Genomic DNA, 16,171 nt, shown 5'->3' with positions numbered 1-16,171 from the left:
TATGAATTACATGTTTTCACATTAATTAATGTTTTATGTAGAAAATCCAAAAGGTATTTAAAATTATGAATGATTACATTATTGTTATAAATATCAAAACTGTAAAACATGATCTTGGCTATAAAAAAGCAGTATATCTTACTATTAAGTGTTTTTATTTCTTATTTCAATATAATTCAATCAATAACTATATTTCTTAACAGATGTCCACTGAGATTAGAGGGGGTATAACCAACAGAGTATAATAGTAGTTAAGAGCAGGGTTCTTGAGTCAGACTATTGGTTTGGATCCCAGTACCCTCCTTACTAGCTACAGGAGCTTGTGCAGGTTTATCTGATATCTGTGCCTTAGCCTGATCATCTCTAAAGTAGAGATAATAACAGTGCTTTCCTCATAAGACTGTTATGAGGATTAAATGGTGTGGACCATTTAATTTACAATCCAGTAAATACAAAATGATGCTTTGAAACTATCAAGAATTACGGAGAGTAAAATCTTTTTTTAAAAGCTCATCTAGAGGTATATACAAAGTGCTGCTCATAGTGATTACTCTTAGGAGATAGGGTCATTTTTTTCTGCTTTACTCAAAACAGTCTACAATGAATAGTATTATTTTGTAAACAGATACAGTATCAATACATTTGTAAATTTCTAAAATTGATAATTTATGCATAAATTAAGAGTTAAATGTGGCAATAAAAATATTATTTTCCTTATCTTCTAAAGGATCATATAATTCTAGAGATGGATGAAACATTAGGTGGTCACTCAGCTCAGTCTGTAATTTATAGGAAAAAAAACTTCAAAAAATTCATTTATTTATGCACAAATATGTAGTGAATGTCTGTTACTTAGGCATGGTTTTAAACTATGAGAATAGATAGTAACAAAACAGTAGTAAGCAATATACAACACACAAAAAGTAAATGTAGGTCTACTGTCCATTATGCAACAGTTTTAAGGCCAGATATGCTAAAAATTCAGAACTTTCTGGATTTTAGAAAGGCAACATAGTGCTATCCTATATGTCTGTAATCAAACATATTAAAAGGTATAAAGTAAAATGTATCAATGTTCACATCAAATGGAATAAATATAAATTAAAAACAGCCTCATATCAAAGCAGAGCAGTTTTTACTACCAAATGAGTTCAAGACATTCCAGTCACAGCTAACTTCAAATGAAGTATGATAAACTTCAGGCTTTCAGAAATGTTTAGATTTGAAAATGCATATATTATATGTAATGTCAGGAATGACAGGTGCTTTAGAGAACACTAGAGTATGGCAGATAAAGAGTATATGAGTGTATAAGCATGTGTGTGTGCATGTGTATATGTACATGTGGTCAGGGACATTTTTTGTGAGAAGATGAGATTTAAACAGAGATCCAAGGGAATGAATTATGAAAAGACCTGGGTGCAGAGTATTCTCAGCAGAGAAAAGAGATGAAAAGACTGAGGCAGAGATGTCTTTGGTGTGTATAAGAAGGGACAGTCAAAAGTAAGTGGTACGAGATAAGGTCAGACTGGTAAGGAGATGAAGTATGGATTCATGAGAGCCCTGAAGACCATTATACATATGGACTTTGGAATTTTCTAATATGAAACCACTGTGGATGGGAGGAGGTTTGAGCAGAGGAGTGATATGACTCATATTTTAAAAGTATTACTTTAAAGATAGATACATACAAGATAGATACATCTGCCTTTAAAGGCAGATACACACACACAATGGAATATTACTCAGCCATAAACAAGAATGAAATCTTGCTGTTTGCAATGACATGGATGGAACTAAAGAGAATTATGATGTGAAGTTTGCCAGAGAAAGACAAATGCCATATGATTTCACTCATGTGGAATTTAAGAAATAAAACAAATGAGCGTAGGGTGGAAAAAAGAGAGAGGCAAACCAAGAAACACACTCTTAACTACAGAGAACAAACTGCTGGTTACCGGAGGGGAGGGAGGTGGGGGATGGGGAATAGATGATAGGGTTTAAGGAGTGCACCTGAGTACCAGCTGTTGCATGTAAATGATGAATCACTGAGTTGTATATCTGAAACTAATATTATACTGTATGTTAACTAACTGAAATTTAAGTAAAAACTTTTTAAAAGTATTAACTTTGAAGGAAAACTGTAGAGAATAGGCTGGGGGGGACCAAGATGATGCAGGGAGATGAGCTGAAGGCCACTGCAAAAATCTACATGAGAACGGATGGTGGCTTACATCAACGTGTTAACAGGGGCTGTGATGAGAAACAAGATTTTGCATATATACTGAAGGTAGTACAGATAGGATTTGTTGATGGAATGGTTGTGAGATATTAGAACAAGAAAAGAAATGAAGATCACACAAAAGTTTTAATTAAAAGAAAAGAATTTTCATTTGCTGAGATAAGGAGAAGGAAGAAATTTGAGGGTAGGCAATAGTTGAGATACAGACACTGGAAGTCTGAGATAGCAATTAGTTATCTTCTAGAACTGTTTACAATATCGATTAACCACTAGCCACATGTAAATTTTACGTAAAAATTCATTTCCTCAGTCATACGAGCCACATTTTCAAGTACTCAGTAGCTGCATGCGGCTGGTGGTTACCCCACTGGACAGCACAGATGGAGACCACTACCATCCTTGCAGAAAGTTCTACTGGACAACACTGCTTTAGAAACTACGTTTTACTGATTACTTACTTTAGGCAAAGCAATGGTGTAAGATGGATAAGAAGCAGGACCCCTATGTCAGAGGGACTTCCAGAGAAAAGAAGTAAGTATTAAATAGTTAAACTAGAATTAAGTATAAAATGTGCTTGTTTGAAAACTGATTTTTAGGGCGCCTGGGTGTCTCAGTTGGTCAAGCGTCTGCCTTCAGCACAGGTCATGATCCCAGGGTCCTGGGATAGAAGCCCCATGTTGGGCTTTCTGCTCAGCAGGGAGTCTGCTACTCCCTCTGCCTGCCACTACCCCTGCTTGTGCTCTCTCTCTCTCTGTCAAATAAATAAAGTCTTTAAAAAAAAAATAGAAAACTTACTTTCTTAGGGCCACTCATATGAAACATGGCTTTTAAGGAACAGTCCACTTCACCTTGGACCCCAGCCCCAACCAATTGTTTCTATTAAATGCTAACTCTGATCCCAGGACAAGGAGATACGGGAACAAGATCACAAGAAGTGAGAACAGAGAAAAATTCTGAAACTTCGTACTTTAAATGGTACCAGGCAAAAAAGGAGTATGAATCAGAAAACCTTCCCCTCAGTCTCCTTGATTTCTTCCTCCTCTTTTCCTCTCTAATCTTTTGTTAGCCATACTCTACTTAAGTTCTAAGCTACTTGAGGGCAGAAATACATTCTTTTCATATTTGGGGAATATTGTAAAAGCAAATGCATTTTCTGGACTATAACTTGAAACAGATGAACAGTCAAAGGCTTTCTGTTTCACATACAGATTTGAGAAGCAGTTTGAACTGTGAAATAATGGCATTTCTGGGATAGTCTATGGGAGAAACAAGACAAAATACTAGAAAGTGGGAATGTGTCAAAAGCCCAGCATATATAGTGACCAAACACACAGTGCATGGCAGGGTGGTTTAGCTACTTCATGCCACTTAAAGGGTTTCAATTATGTTTTTATTTTGTTATTCTGTCTCATAATTTGCATGTGTTCTATTTCTACCACCTAAATATAACCTGTCAAGGTAGTCAAAGATGAGAGTAGAAAGGATTTCTTTCCATATTATTGGATTAGATACTAGATACTAGATATAGATACATTCAGCTGTTACCAAATTATGTTCTGTCTTTAGCTGTTTTCTAATTCGATTCCATTGATTAACAGCACTGAGTCAAAAAATGTTCACTGCCATATATATTTGCAGATTGTTAACTTATGTAAATATTTTTACATCTTGGTAGTTTCCTTAGAGAAATTTTAGCTTTCCAGGAAAATCCCTCACAATCCCTAATCAAGAGTATATCTTTGATGCTTTCACCCCATGCACCAAAAGTGTGGATTTAAACCCACAAAGGTATTCTACAAGTTGCTTCATTATAAATTTTTTAGAAACATCTGCAGCTTGGTCAGTCAGTCAATACTCTGCTAATAGGATAAACTTTTATTGTGTTCAGCCACAGAAATTCTGGGGTTGGATGTCACAGCATTAATTTTTCCTAACAGCCCCCTTATTATTTCTCACAGAGGAAATAAGGTCAACATGCTATAAAACTCTCATTTAATGTTTAAACTTTGAATACCAATAACTCACATTACAAGATAGAGAAATATATAAGTACACATCAGGAGCATATTACATTTGATGCTGAGAAAGTCTGACGGCACCAGAAAAGCAAGAGTCAACCATCCTCAGCTGGCTGCCAGCTGAGCCATCTCTCAGATGAATTCTGAATTCCATCAAGTATTTATGATACAGAAAAAGAGTTGTTTAGCCAAGTTTGGAGATATACCATAAAAGCTCTGTATTCAAGTTGTCAATTTTTCAAAAACAGGTCTGGACTGAGTTAACAGACAGCAAAAATTGAAGTAGATTCAGTTAAAACTTTTAGCTTGTTCACAAGCAAGTACAGAATACTATTTAGTCCAAATGGACAAACACACACCTTGTACATCTGGACACTTTCCCCTTGAAATTATGTGCAGAAAATGTGGAGGCCAGATGGACAGATGAAGCTAGGTGCACCCCTCAGCTTCCCTGTATAATACATTTATGTTCTTTTAAACCACTGCCCTTGGTTTGAGTCTCAAATATAACAAAGAAAGTTAGATTTGACAATTGCTAATTTTAGAGTTTTTACTAAGCAGAAAGAACCCAAAGATGAGTATTTTTTTTTAAGATTTTATTTATTTATTTGACCGAGAGAGATCACAAGTAGGCAGAGAGGCAGGCAGAGGGAGAGGGGGGAAGCAGGCTCCCCAATGAGCAGAGAGCCCAATGCGGCGCTCGATCCCAGGACCCTGAGATCCTAACCTGAGCCAAAAGCAGAGACTTAACCCACTGAGCCACCCAGGCACCCCCAAAGATGAATATTTTTATTTAAATAAATTATGTGGGGCTTTCCCCCCCTGATTTGTTGATTCTTCTCAGCAGTCACTGAAGTATATTTAAAAATCTCCCCTGAGAGTGTTAGTTTCTCTTTCTAGTTCCATTGGTTTTACTTTAATATATATGTATATTTAAAGATTTTATTTATTTATTTGACAGAGAGAGGGAGAGAGAGAATATGCACAGAGGTAGAAGCAGACTCCCTACTGAGCAGAGAGTCCATCCCAGGACCTTGAGATCATGACCAGAGCCAAAGGCAGACACTTAACTGACTGAGCCACCCAGGTGCCTGATTACATTTAAGGGAATTAACTTGTTGTATATAAGTTTACAATCTTTTATCTTCCTTTGAATTAAGCCTTATGTATGCTAATATAGTAGTCTCTTCTTTGTATTGCCCTCTGTCTTAAAGCTATTTTTAAAATAGTAATACGCCTAAATGACTTTATTTTGGTTAGTATTTAATTGGGTCTTGAGACAAAATACCTCTCAGTTCTTATGTTTTACCTTTTTTTTTCTTTAATTTTTTAATTTTTATTATGAAGTACGGCTGGTATACAATGTTTTATCAGTTTCAGTCAACACAGTGATTTGATTCTGTGTATTATTCCCTGCTCACCACAGTTAAGTATAGTTACCATCTGTCACTGTACAATGTACTTAAAATATTATTGACTATCTTGATTATCTACTTTTCATCACTGTGACTTATTTTACAACTGGAATTTTCTACCTCTTAATCCCCTTTACCTACTTGGCCAATCCCCACAACACCTTCTCTCTGACAACCACCAGTTTTTCTCTGTATTTGAAAGTCTGTTTTTGTGTTTTGCTTTGTTTTTCAGATTCTATGTATCAGTGAAATCATTTGGTATTTGTCTTTACTGTTTGACTTATTTCATTAATACCTTCTAGGTCTATCCATGTTGTTGCAAATGACAAGATCTTATTCTTTTTTGTGGCTGAGTAATATCTTGTTACACACACAGACACACACTCTGTTCTCCATTTATATACATCTGTATACACACACGTATATGTACACACACACACACACACACACACACACACACACTACTTTATCCACTCATGTACTGGTGGTCACTTAGGTTGCTCCTGTGTTCTGGCTATTATAAATAATCCTACAACAAACATAGGGTACATTCATCTTTTCAAATTAGTGGTTTCATTTCTTCGATAAATACCCAGAAGTGGAATTACTGAATCATGATATTTCTACTTTTAATTTTTTGAGGAAACTCCATGCTGTTTTCCACAGTGGCTGTACCAATTTACATTCCCACAAACAGTGCACAAGGAGTCCTCTTTTTTGCCACATCCGCGTTATTTCTTGTCTTTTTGATACTAACTATTCTGACTGGTGTAAAGTGATATCTCATTGTAGTTCTGACTTGCATTTCCCTGATGATTAGTGATGTTGAATGTCTTTTTATGTGTCTGTTGGCCATCTGTGTTACCTTCTTTGGAGAAATGTCTATTCAGGTTCTCTGCCCATTTTTAAGAAGATTTTCTTTTGGTGGTGAGTTGTATGTATTCTTAATATATTTTGTATATTAACCCCTTATCAAATGCATCAGTTGCAAATATCTTCTCCCATTCAGTAGGTTGTCTATTCATTTTGTTGATGGTTTCCTTTGCTGTGGAAAAGCTTATTTTGGTGTAATGTGTGTGTGTGTGTGTGTGTGTGTCCTTTATTTCTCTTGCCTGAGGAGAATACCCATAAATATGTTACTAAGGTCAATGTCCAGTGTTGTCTAAGAAAATGGCCCATTTTAATTTCCTTGCATATAGTTGTCCAGTTTTTTCAACACTATTGAAGATACTACCTTTCCTCATTGTATATTCTTGCCTCCCTATCATAGATTAATCGACTATGTAACTGTGGGTTTATTTCTGGGCTCTCTATCTTGTTGCGATGATCTCTAATAGTACCATACTGTTTTAATTATTATGAACTCTGTAATGTATCTTGAAATCTGGGATTGTAAAACCTCCAGCTTTATTGTTCTTTCTCAAGACTGCTTTAGCTATTCAAGATCTCTTGTGCTTCCATACAAATTTTAGACTTACTTGTTCTAGTTCTGAGAAAAGTACTATTTGTATTTTGATAGTGATTGTACTGAATCTATAAATTGCTTTGGACCATATGGACATTTTAACAATATCAACTCTTCCAATCCATGATTATGGTCCATCTTTACATTTATTTGTATTTCCTTCAATTTTTTTGATCAAAGTCTTAGAGTTTTAAGAGTATAGGTCTTTCACCTCCTTTAATTTATTCTTATTTTATTCTTTTTGGTGCTACTATAAATGGGATTATCTTAATTTCTCTTCCTGCTACTTCATTATTAATGTATAGAAAGATAGCAGTTTTCTATACATTAATTCTGCATTCTGCAACCATACTGAATTCACTTGTTAGTTCTAACGGATTTTTAGTGGAGTCTTTAGGGTTTTCTATATGTAGTTACGATATGATCTGCAAATAGTGAGTTCTACTTCTTCCTTATGAATGTGGATGCCTTTTGTTCCTTTTTCTTTTCTGATTGCTGTGGCTAGGACTTCTAGTACTATGTTGAATAGAAGTGGTGAGAGTAAACATGTCTTATGTCTAATATTAGAAGAAAAGCTTTCAATTTTTCACCACTGAGCATGATGTTAGCTATGGGTTTTTCATATATGGCCTATTTTTAAAAAGGATTTTATTTATTTATTTGATAGAGAGTGAGAGAGAGAATGACAGGGAAGAGGGTCAGAGGGAGAAGCAGACTCCCCATGGAGCCAGGAGCCCGATGCGGGACTCGATCCCAGGGTTCCGGGATCATGACCTGAGCCGAAGGCAGTCACCTAACCAACTGAGCCACCCAGGTGCCCCCATATATGGCCTTTATTATGTTGAGGTATGCTCCCTTTAAGCCCTCTACTGAGAGTTTTTTATCATAGACAGATGTATTTTGTCAAGTGTTTTTTCTGCATCTATTGACACACTTATATGATTTTTTTTATCCTCCCTCTTGTTAATACGAGGTATCACATTGATTCATTTGTGAATAATGAACCATCCTTACATTCCTGAAATAAATCCCACTTGGTGGTGTTGAATGACCCTCTTAATGTATTGCTGAATTCAGTTTGCTAATGCTCTGTTGAGGATTTTTACATCTATGTTCATCAGGGATACTGGCTTGTAGTTTTCTTTTCTTTGTAGTGTTTGTCTGGTTTTGCTACTAAGGTAATAAAGGCTGGCCTTGTTGAATGAATTTGAAAGCTTTTCTTCCTCTTCTTTTTTTCAGAATAGTTTGAGAAGAACAGGTATTAGCTCTTTAAATGTTTGGTAGAATTCACTGATGAAGACAACTGGTCCTGGACTTTCATTTGTTGGGAATTTTTTTTTTATTACCAGTTCAATTTTCTTCAGGTTTTCTATTTCAATTTTCTTCAGGTTTTCTATTTCTTTCTGATTCAATTTTGAAAGATTTTATGTTTCTAAAGATTTATCCCCATTTCTTCTAGGTTGTCCAATTTGTTGCCATCTAATTTTTCACTGTATTCTCATAATCTTTTGTATTTCTGTGGTGTCAGTTATTATTTCTCCTCTTTCATTTCAGACTTTTATTTATAAATACATACATACATACATACATACATAATTTTATTTACTTTCTCTCATTTTTTTTTTTTTCCAGAATCTGGCTAATGATTTGACTATTTGATCTTTTCAAAGAACCAGCTCTTATTCTCATTAATTTTTTTTTGGTCTCTATTTCACTTATTGCCACACTAATTTTTATTACTTCATTCCTTCTACTAACTTTGAGCTTTGTTTGTTTATTTGTTTTCCTAGGTCCTTTAGTTGTAAGTTAGATTGAGATTTTTCTTATTTCTTGAGGTAGGCCTATATTAGTATAAATATCCCTCTTAGAACTGCTTTTGCTGTGTCCCAAAGATAATGAACAGTTGTGTTTCCATTTTCATTTGTCTCCATGAATTTTTTTTTTTTAATTTCCTCTTCAATTCTTTACTGACCCACTGGTTGTGTAGTCCCCATGTGTTTGTGTTTGGGTTTTTCCAGTTTTTTTTTTTCCTTGTAATTAATTTCTAGTTTCATACTGTTATATTCAGAAAAGATGCTTAATATGATCTTGATCTTGTTAAATTTATTGAGATTTGTTTTGTGACCTAACGTGATCTATCCTAGAGAATATTTCATGCTCATTTGAAAAGAATGTGTATTCTACTGTTTTTGGGTGGTATATTCTGTATATATTTGTGAAGTCCATCTGGCTGAATGTATGGTTCAAAGCCAGTTTTCTTATTTTCTGTCTGGGTGGTCTATACATTGATATAAATGAGGTGTTAAAGTCCCCTATGGTTATTGTATTACTGCCAATTTCTCCCTTTAAATGTGTTAATACTTGCTTTTGGATTGAACCCTTTTAATCATTATATAATGACTTTATCTTTTTTTTAAATTATTATTTTTAAAATTAATTTGTTTTAGCATAACAGTATTCATTATTTTTTCACCACACCCAGTGCTCCATGCAATCCATGCCCTCTATAATACATACCACCTGGTACCCCAACCTCCCACCCCCCTGCCACTTCAAACCCCTCAGAATGTTTTTCAGAGTCCATAGTCTCTCATGATTCACCTCCCCTTCCAATTTCCCCCAACTCCCTTCTCCTCTCTAACTCCCCATGTCCTCCATGCTATTTGTTATGCTCCACAAATAAGTGAAACCATATGACAATTGACTCTCTCTGCATGACTTATTTCATTCAGCATAATCTCTTCGAGTCCCGTCCATGTTGCTACAAAAGTTGGGTATTCATCATTTCTGATGGAGGCATAGTACTCCATAGTGTATATGGACCACATCTTCCTTATCCATTCGTCCGTTGAAGGGCATCTTGGCTCTTTCCATAGTTTGGCGACCGTGGCCATTGCTGCTATAAACATTGGGGTACAGATGGCCCTTCTTTTCATGACATCTGTATCTTTGGGGTAAATACCCAGGAGTGCAATTGCAGGGTCATAGGGAAGTTCTATTTTTAATTTCTTGAGGAATCTCCACACTGTTCTCCAAAGAGGCTGCACCAACTTGCATTCCCACCAACAGCGTAAGAGAGTTCCCCTTTCTCCACATCCCCTCCAACACATGTTGTTTCCTATCTTGTTAACTTTGGTCATGTTCATCATCACTAGCCCTCAGGGAGATTCAAATTAAAGCCACATTGAGATATCATCACCTTACACCAGTTAGAATGGCCTTTGTCTTTTATTACAGTCATTGTTTTAATATCTATTTTGTCTGATGTAAGTATTGCCTCTAAACCTTTTCTTTTTCCACCTCCATTTCCATGGATTATCTTTTTCTATCCTTCACTTTCAGTCTATAAGTGTCTTCTGTCATGAATTTTTCTCTTATAGGCAAGATGGGTCTCGTTTGTTTATTCTTTTTAAATCCATTTTTTTGGGCACCTGGGTGGCTCAGTGGGTTAAGCCTCTGTCTTCGGCTCAGGTCATGATCTCAGGGTCCTGGGATCGAGTCTCGCACTGGGTTCTCTGCTTGGCAGGGAGCCTGCTTCTTCCTCTCTCTCTCTCCCTGCCTGCCTCTCTGCCTACTTGTGATCTCTCTCTGTCAAATAAATAAATAAAAACTTTAAAAAAAAAATTTTGTTGCTACAAAAGTTGGGTCATTTTGTCAGCCTATGTTTTTTGCTTAGAGCATTTAGTCCATTTATATTTAAAGTAAATATTATAAAGTGATGTAAATAAAATTAAAATATATTTAAAGTAATTATTAAAGTATATTTAAAGCAATTAAAAATAAATTATTAAATTTATATTTAAAAGTAATTATTAAAGTAATGATAAAGTAATTATAAATATATACTTATTGCCATTTTGCTAATTTTCTGGTTGTTTTTATAGTTCTTCTCTATTCCTTTCTTCTTCTGTTCTCTTCCTTTGTGGTTTGATTACTTTCCTTAGTGTTATGCTTGGATTTCTTTCTCTTTATTTTTTTGTGTATCTGCTATGGAATTTTTGATTTGTGGTTACTATGGGATTCATATTTAACACCCTACGTATTTAGCAGTCTATGTTAAGCTGATAATCCCTTAAGTCCAAACATATTCTAAAACACTAAATTTTTATTCCCCATCCATATTTTATGTATATGAAATCATATTTTACTTCTTGTGTATTCTTTGGCTAATTTTTATAGATATGATTGGCTTTTACTATTTTTGTGTTTAACCATCATATTGGCTTCATACATAGTTGATTACTACTTTTATCAGTGAATTTTTTCCTTTCATAATTTTCTCATTTCCAATTATGGTCTTTTCTTTCCATGTAAAGAATTCCCTTTAACATTTCTTATTAAGTCTGGTTTAGTGGTGATAAATTCCTTTGTTTGTCTGGGAAATTATCTCCCCTTCAATTCTGAATCATAACCTTGCTGGGTCGTAGGCTTTTTCCTTTTAGCTGTTTCAATGTATCGTGCCCCTATCTTCTGCCCTGAAAAGTTTCTGCTGAAAAGTCAGCTGATAGCCTTATGGGGTTTCCTTTATATGAGTTCACTTTTCTCTTGTGGCTTTTAATATTCTCTCTTAAGGTTTTGCTATTTTAATTATGTGTTTTTGTGTGGACCTCCTAGGGTTTATTTTGTTTGGGGCACTCTGATTCCTGGACCTGGATATCTGTTTCCACCCCCAGATTAAGGAAGTTTTCAGCTATTATTTTTTCAAATAAGTTTTCTGTCCCCTTCTCTCTTTTCTTTTTCTGGGGTTACTATAATGTGAATGTTATTCTGCTTAATGATATCACTGAGTTCCCTTAACCTATTCTTATTTGTTATTATCATTCTTTCTTTTTGCTGTTAAGGTTGGTTATCTTCCATTTTCCTGTCTTCCAAATTATTGGTCCATTCTTCTGCATCCTCTAATATGCTGCTGATTCCCTCTAGTGTATTTTTCCTTTCAATTAGTGTACTCTTTAATTCTAACTGCTTATTTTTTATAGTTTCTATCTTTTTGTTGAAGTTCTCATTGTGTTCATCCACTTTTTTTTCAAATCCAGTGAGTACCTTTATGATCATTACTTTGAATTCTTTATCGGGCTTGTAAAAGGGATAATTAACTAAATAAGTTGGTTGCAAAGAATATGAAATAAAATTAAATGCCTTTATTTTCCCTTCTTTAAATATTAAACTTAAGTCCAGAAATATAATTAGGCCAAAATGCAAGAAAATTTCATTGACTAGGAATTTTATCATTGTTTTAATATGTGTACTACACAGTATTTAAGAAAAATCAAAAGATGTCAGTATTAAAAAGAAAGTCTCTATCTTTGCACAGGGCACTGTCAATTTCTTAACTGCCAGAAATGCCTCCACAAAATGCTAAGGTGTCACGGTACAGGGTGACTTTTCTCTATCATGAACAAATGCAACATGTTTCCAGTATACACTAGCATAACATAAAGTAAACTTGACTAGTCACTCAAGACAAAGAAGCACTAAGCACCTAACATGGTGCTGAAAACAATTTCTTTTTAATACATGTTTGCTAAATGATGGACTTATGATGCAAATATAAGCTATAGCTCACAGTATTGGCTTTTGCAATGTTTATACCCTCATCATATTCCAAAAGGGTTAAGGCAACTAAAAAACATGAATAAAAATGATAAAGATAAACACACTGAGAAGAAAAGTTGCAACTTTTCTTCTTAGTAGGTGAACAAGATGGAGCTAGTAAGCATGTACTTGATAACTTCATCTGCACTGTAAGGTAAGATTTAAAAATGAACATATTATCTTTCTGTTGAAGCACCATGTTATTTACTGCATTTTTCTTTTCTAAAAGTAGTCAGAATAAACAGAAAATGGGATTTTTCCTAATCAGGGGTCTGGGAACTAGGAATCCATGTTTTAGCTCAAGAAAACATTTTAGGGGCGCCTGGGTGGCTTAGTGGGTTAAAGCCTCTGCCTTTGGCTCAAGTCATGATTCCAGGGTTGGGATCAAACCCTGCATCAGGCTCTCTGCCCAGTGGGGAGCCTGCTTCTCCCTCTCTCTCTCTGCCTGCCTCTGCCTACTTGTGATCTCTCTCTGTCAAATAAATAAATAAAAATCTTAAAAAAAAAAAAAAAAGAAAAAAAAGAAAACATTTTAGTTCCACAAATCATTGTTTAGGATAAACAACAGTAGAAAAGAAGGCAGTGCAGACTCTAGTCTGAAGGTCAGTAAAATCTGGGGGGAGACAGAGAATAAGTGTGTTTATAGATTTTATTTAAGCACGGGGGAATAGTAATAAGTAAAAGTGTACCTGCAAGCTGTATTATGGAACCAAATAAACAAAAAAATAGAAATCTATATTTAATACAAACAACCATAAACCACAAGAGGAAGTATAAACCACTTTATCGCAGATTCCCAGAAAGTCCACTTACCTATTGCTTGAGCTAAGGCTATTACAACCTCCTGGCAAGTTGTAACTTCGGTGACCCCACAAACAATCCTCTGAACTCCATCCACCCATACTTTAAGTTCCATGGTGTAGCAGCCAGTCACCTAAGGGCCCTGAGACTGGTCATCAAGGTGTCAGGTCATGTCGCTGGCTATGGAAATATGGGGAAGGCAGAGTCTTGTGTAGTCAGCTAAAAAGAAGAAAAAACATTTTTAATAAAACGAGTCTTTAAATTTCTTTTACTAAGTATTATGTGAAATAAATTCTAATATCTCATAATCCTACCACCATTAATGACCATGTACATACTTACTTTACTTTATAGAACTGTATTTGGTAGCATGAATACAACTATAGTCACCTATTCATGATAGTGACTCATATTATTATAATTTTCATAATTATAATTTTCATCATAAAGTAACTCTAAGAAATCAAAAAGTAACTCTAAGAAATCTTACTTACTTGACTAAGCCCTACTGCTCAACATATAAGCTATTCCTTTCTTTAAAAAAAAAAAAAAACTCATTAGGATCATTTGTAAGGTTAAAAAACAGTTTTTGTCATTTTTTGAAAAATAAACCAGTTGAACCAGTTTCCATAGCCTTGTGAGCATCTGTAAATGTATCTTCAGGACTCCACTGCATTCCTTGGTTTCATGTGTCCCTTGCCTCCCTCCCTTCCCCGAAGGACTGAGAGTGCGGTCTTCAACACTCAAACTCCAACACCAACCACAGCATAAGGCACAAGTGTGCAGAAAGCAGATGATGGAAATTAATTTCTTTATTGGCTGACAACTTCCCCATGAATGAACTGCTTGTCCTTTTCTCATTTATTTAACTGGGGTTTGACAGTATTCTTAAATTACAAGAGTTATTCTAATAATATAAACCTCAACTTTTTGTTACACTTGCTGTTTCCCCATTGTTTGATTTTTTTCTTTAAAGCTGCATTATATATATGTCTTTCACATTCTCACACAATCAAACCAAATGCCTTGATTTCTTGTATTGATTAGAATGTTATTATTAACTGGTTAAAAATCAATTGTACACAATTCTTTTTCCTGTAGGTTTTTAAAATCTCAGCTCTTCCTGTGTTAAAACTAATCAATCAATGATTTGTCTACTGTCTTATGATTCTATTTTCTTATTGGTTTTGAAAAGAATGCTAAAGTTTATGAGATGCAATAAACATTGATTTAATTAAAATGATTTAAATTTATTTAAAGGTTGATGATGGAACTGGTGTTTCAGGATCAATGACTTATTGAAAAGCTTATTTTAAAAACACTAAAAACATGTCTAGTAAAAGAGTATAATATAGTCCTTGTGCATTTTCTTAAAAGACCTAAGATAGTTCTAGGCCACCCGTCACCTGGGTATATAAGTCAGAACACACATGAGTGAAGGAGAATAAACCTATTGCTCTCTCTAGAGAAGGTACAAAAATACTTTTTTTCATGCTGAAAACAAGGGAAAGGATGGACCATTTCCCAGTGTGTTGATTTGGCTCCTTCTGCCTCCACACTGAAGTGCCAAGGTGGTTTCATAAACCCCCTGTATGCCCAGAAGAAGAGCCACTTGCCTCTGACACGCTAATTTCCACAACTGTGTTCCTCAGTTATGAAATCTCACAAGAGGCTAAAGTTTCTGGGGTGTGAGGGCGGGGGGGGGGGAGGGGATGCTCCAACTTTATTTGTAAGAAATCTTGCAAATAAAGTTAAACAAGTTTTCTTTCTACAGTTATAGTACTCTGAGCATTTAATAGGCACACTTGAAATTCCAAATGAGAGGTTTATATATGCTACTGTCCTCAATCCATTTAAAGACCATTTAAGGAAAGGAAACAGTCAGAATCTGACTCCTCAGATTCCTGCTGGAAATGCTCCTCTCTTAAAATAAGAGATTTTTCCTTCTCCACCAGGTGCTCTATTTACTAAAAATAGAATATGTATTATTCTTTTTGGAATAAAATTAAGATTAAAAAATGGTCACACATTAATATATTGTATTAAATTAATATGTTAAAATTAAATTATTTTATTAAATAAAAAACTTAGCTGAGTTTAAAAAAAACTAAGCTGAATTAAAATCTATTTAATACCTAGTCCATTGTTTTTCATTAAAAGATCTTAAACTTGGGAAACCTAGCAAGAAAGATCTCATTAAAGGCCTCCTCCCCCAAAAGAAACCTATCATTTAAAAGAAACTTATGAGGTCCATTTTTAAGTTCTATAAAGATTTTAGTACACCACCTCTTATTTTCTTATCTTGAATTATCATTGTTTTACCTCAAACTTTTAACCATTAAGTGAATACAAATGAACATAAAGCACATGCATATCTGTTAAATATTACAGAGTATAATAACGTTGTGGGAGAACATTGAGCATAAATAATATTGCTTAGTTGATATAAACTTGCAAGGTGTTTATCCTCTTTATCAGAGACTTCCTACCACGGCTCATCACAGAGAAGACCAGCATCTGCATTTTTCTTCTAACACCATTAATACTTTCAAACTGAAATCCTTAAGGAAAGTAAAAAAGATGCCTTAACAGATCAGATCAATGAACCACATGGTCCAAAATTTTATTTCTAGCA

General features: G+C 34.7%; 1 protein-coding gene across 6 annotated transcripts in view; it reads right to left on the bottom strand.

The window, feature by feature from the left end:
- The window catches only part of RASSF8 (Ras association domain family member 8), a 142,412-nt gene that overhangs the window by 12,561 nt on the left and 113,680 nt on the right, over positions 1–16,171 (bottom strand). For 5 of the 6 annotated variants that reach the window (XM_059185817.1, XM_059185815.1, XM_059185814.1 and 2 more), the window contains one exon: positions 13,549–13,755. In XM_059185817.1, coding sequence (XP_059041800.1) covers positions 13,549–13,651 — 103 coding nt within the window. In that variant the 5' untranslated portion in view covers positions 13,652–13,755. Of the gene's footprint in view, positions 1–13,548; positions 13,756–16,025; positions 16,087–16,171 lie in introns of those variants that run through there. The other variant, XM_059185819.1, reaches the window with a different exon arrangement.

The sequence above is a fragment of the Mustela lutreola genome, chromosome 8 (genome assembly GCF_030435805.1).
Source record: "Mustela lutreola isolate mMusLut2 chromosome 8, mMusLut2.pri, whole genome shotgun sequence".
Classification (NCBI taxonomy): Eukaryota; Metazoa; Chordata; class Mammalia; order Carnivora; family Mustelidae; genus Mustela; species Mustela lutreola.
The sequence above is the reverse complement of the archived record's forward strand: the minus strand, read 5'-3'. Positions and strand labels throughout refer to the sequence as shown.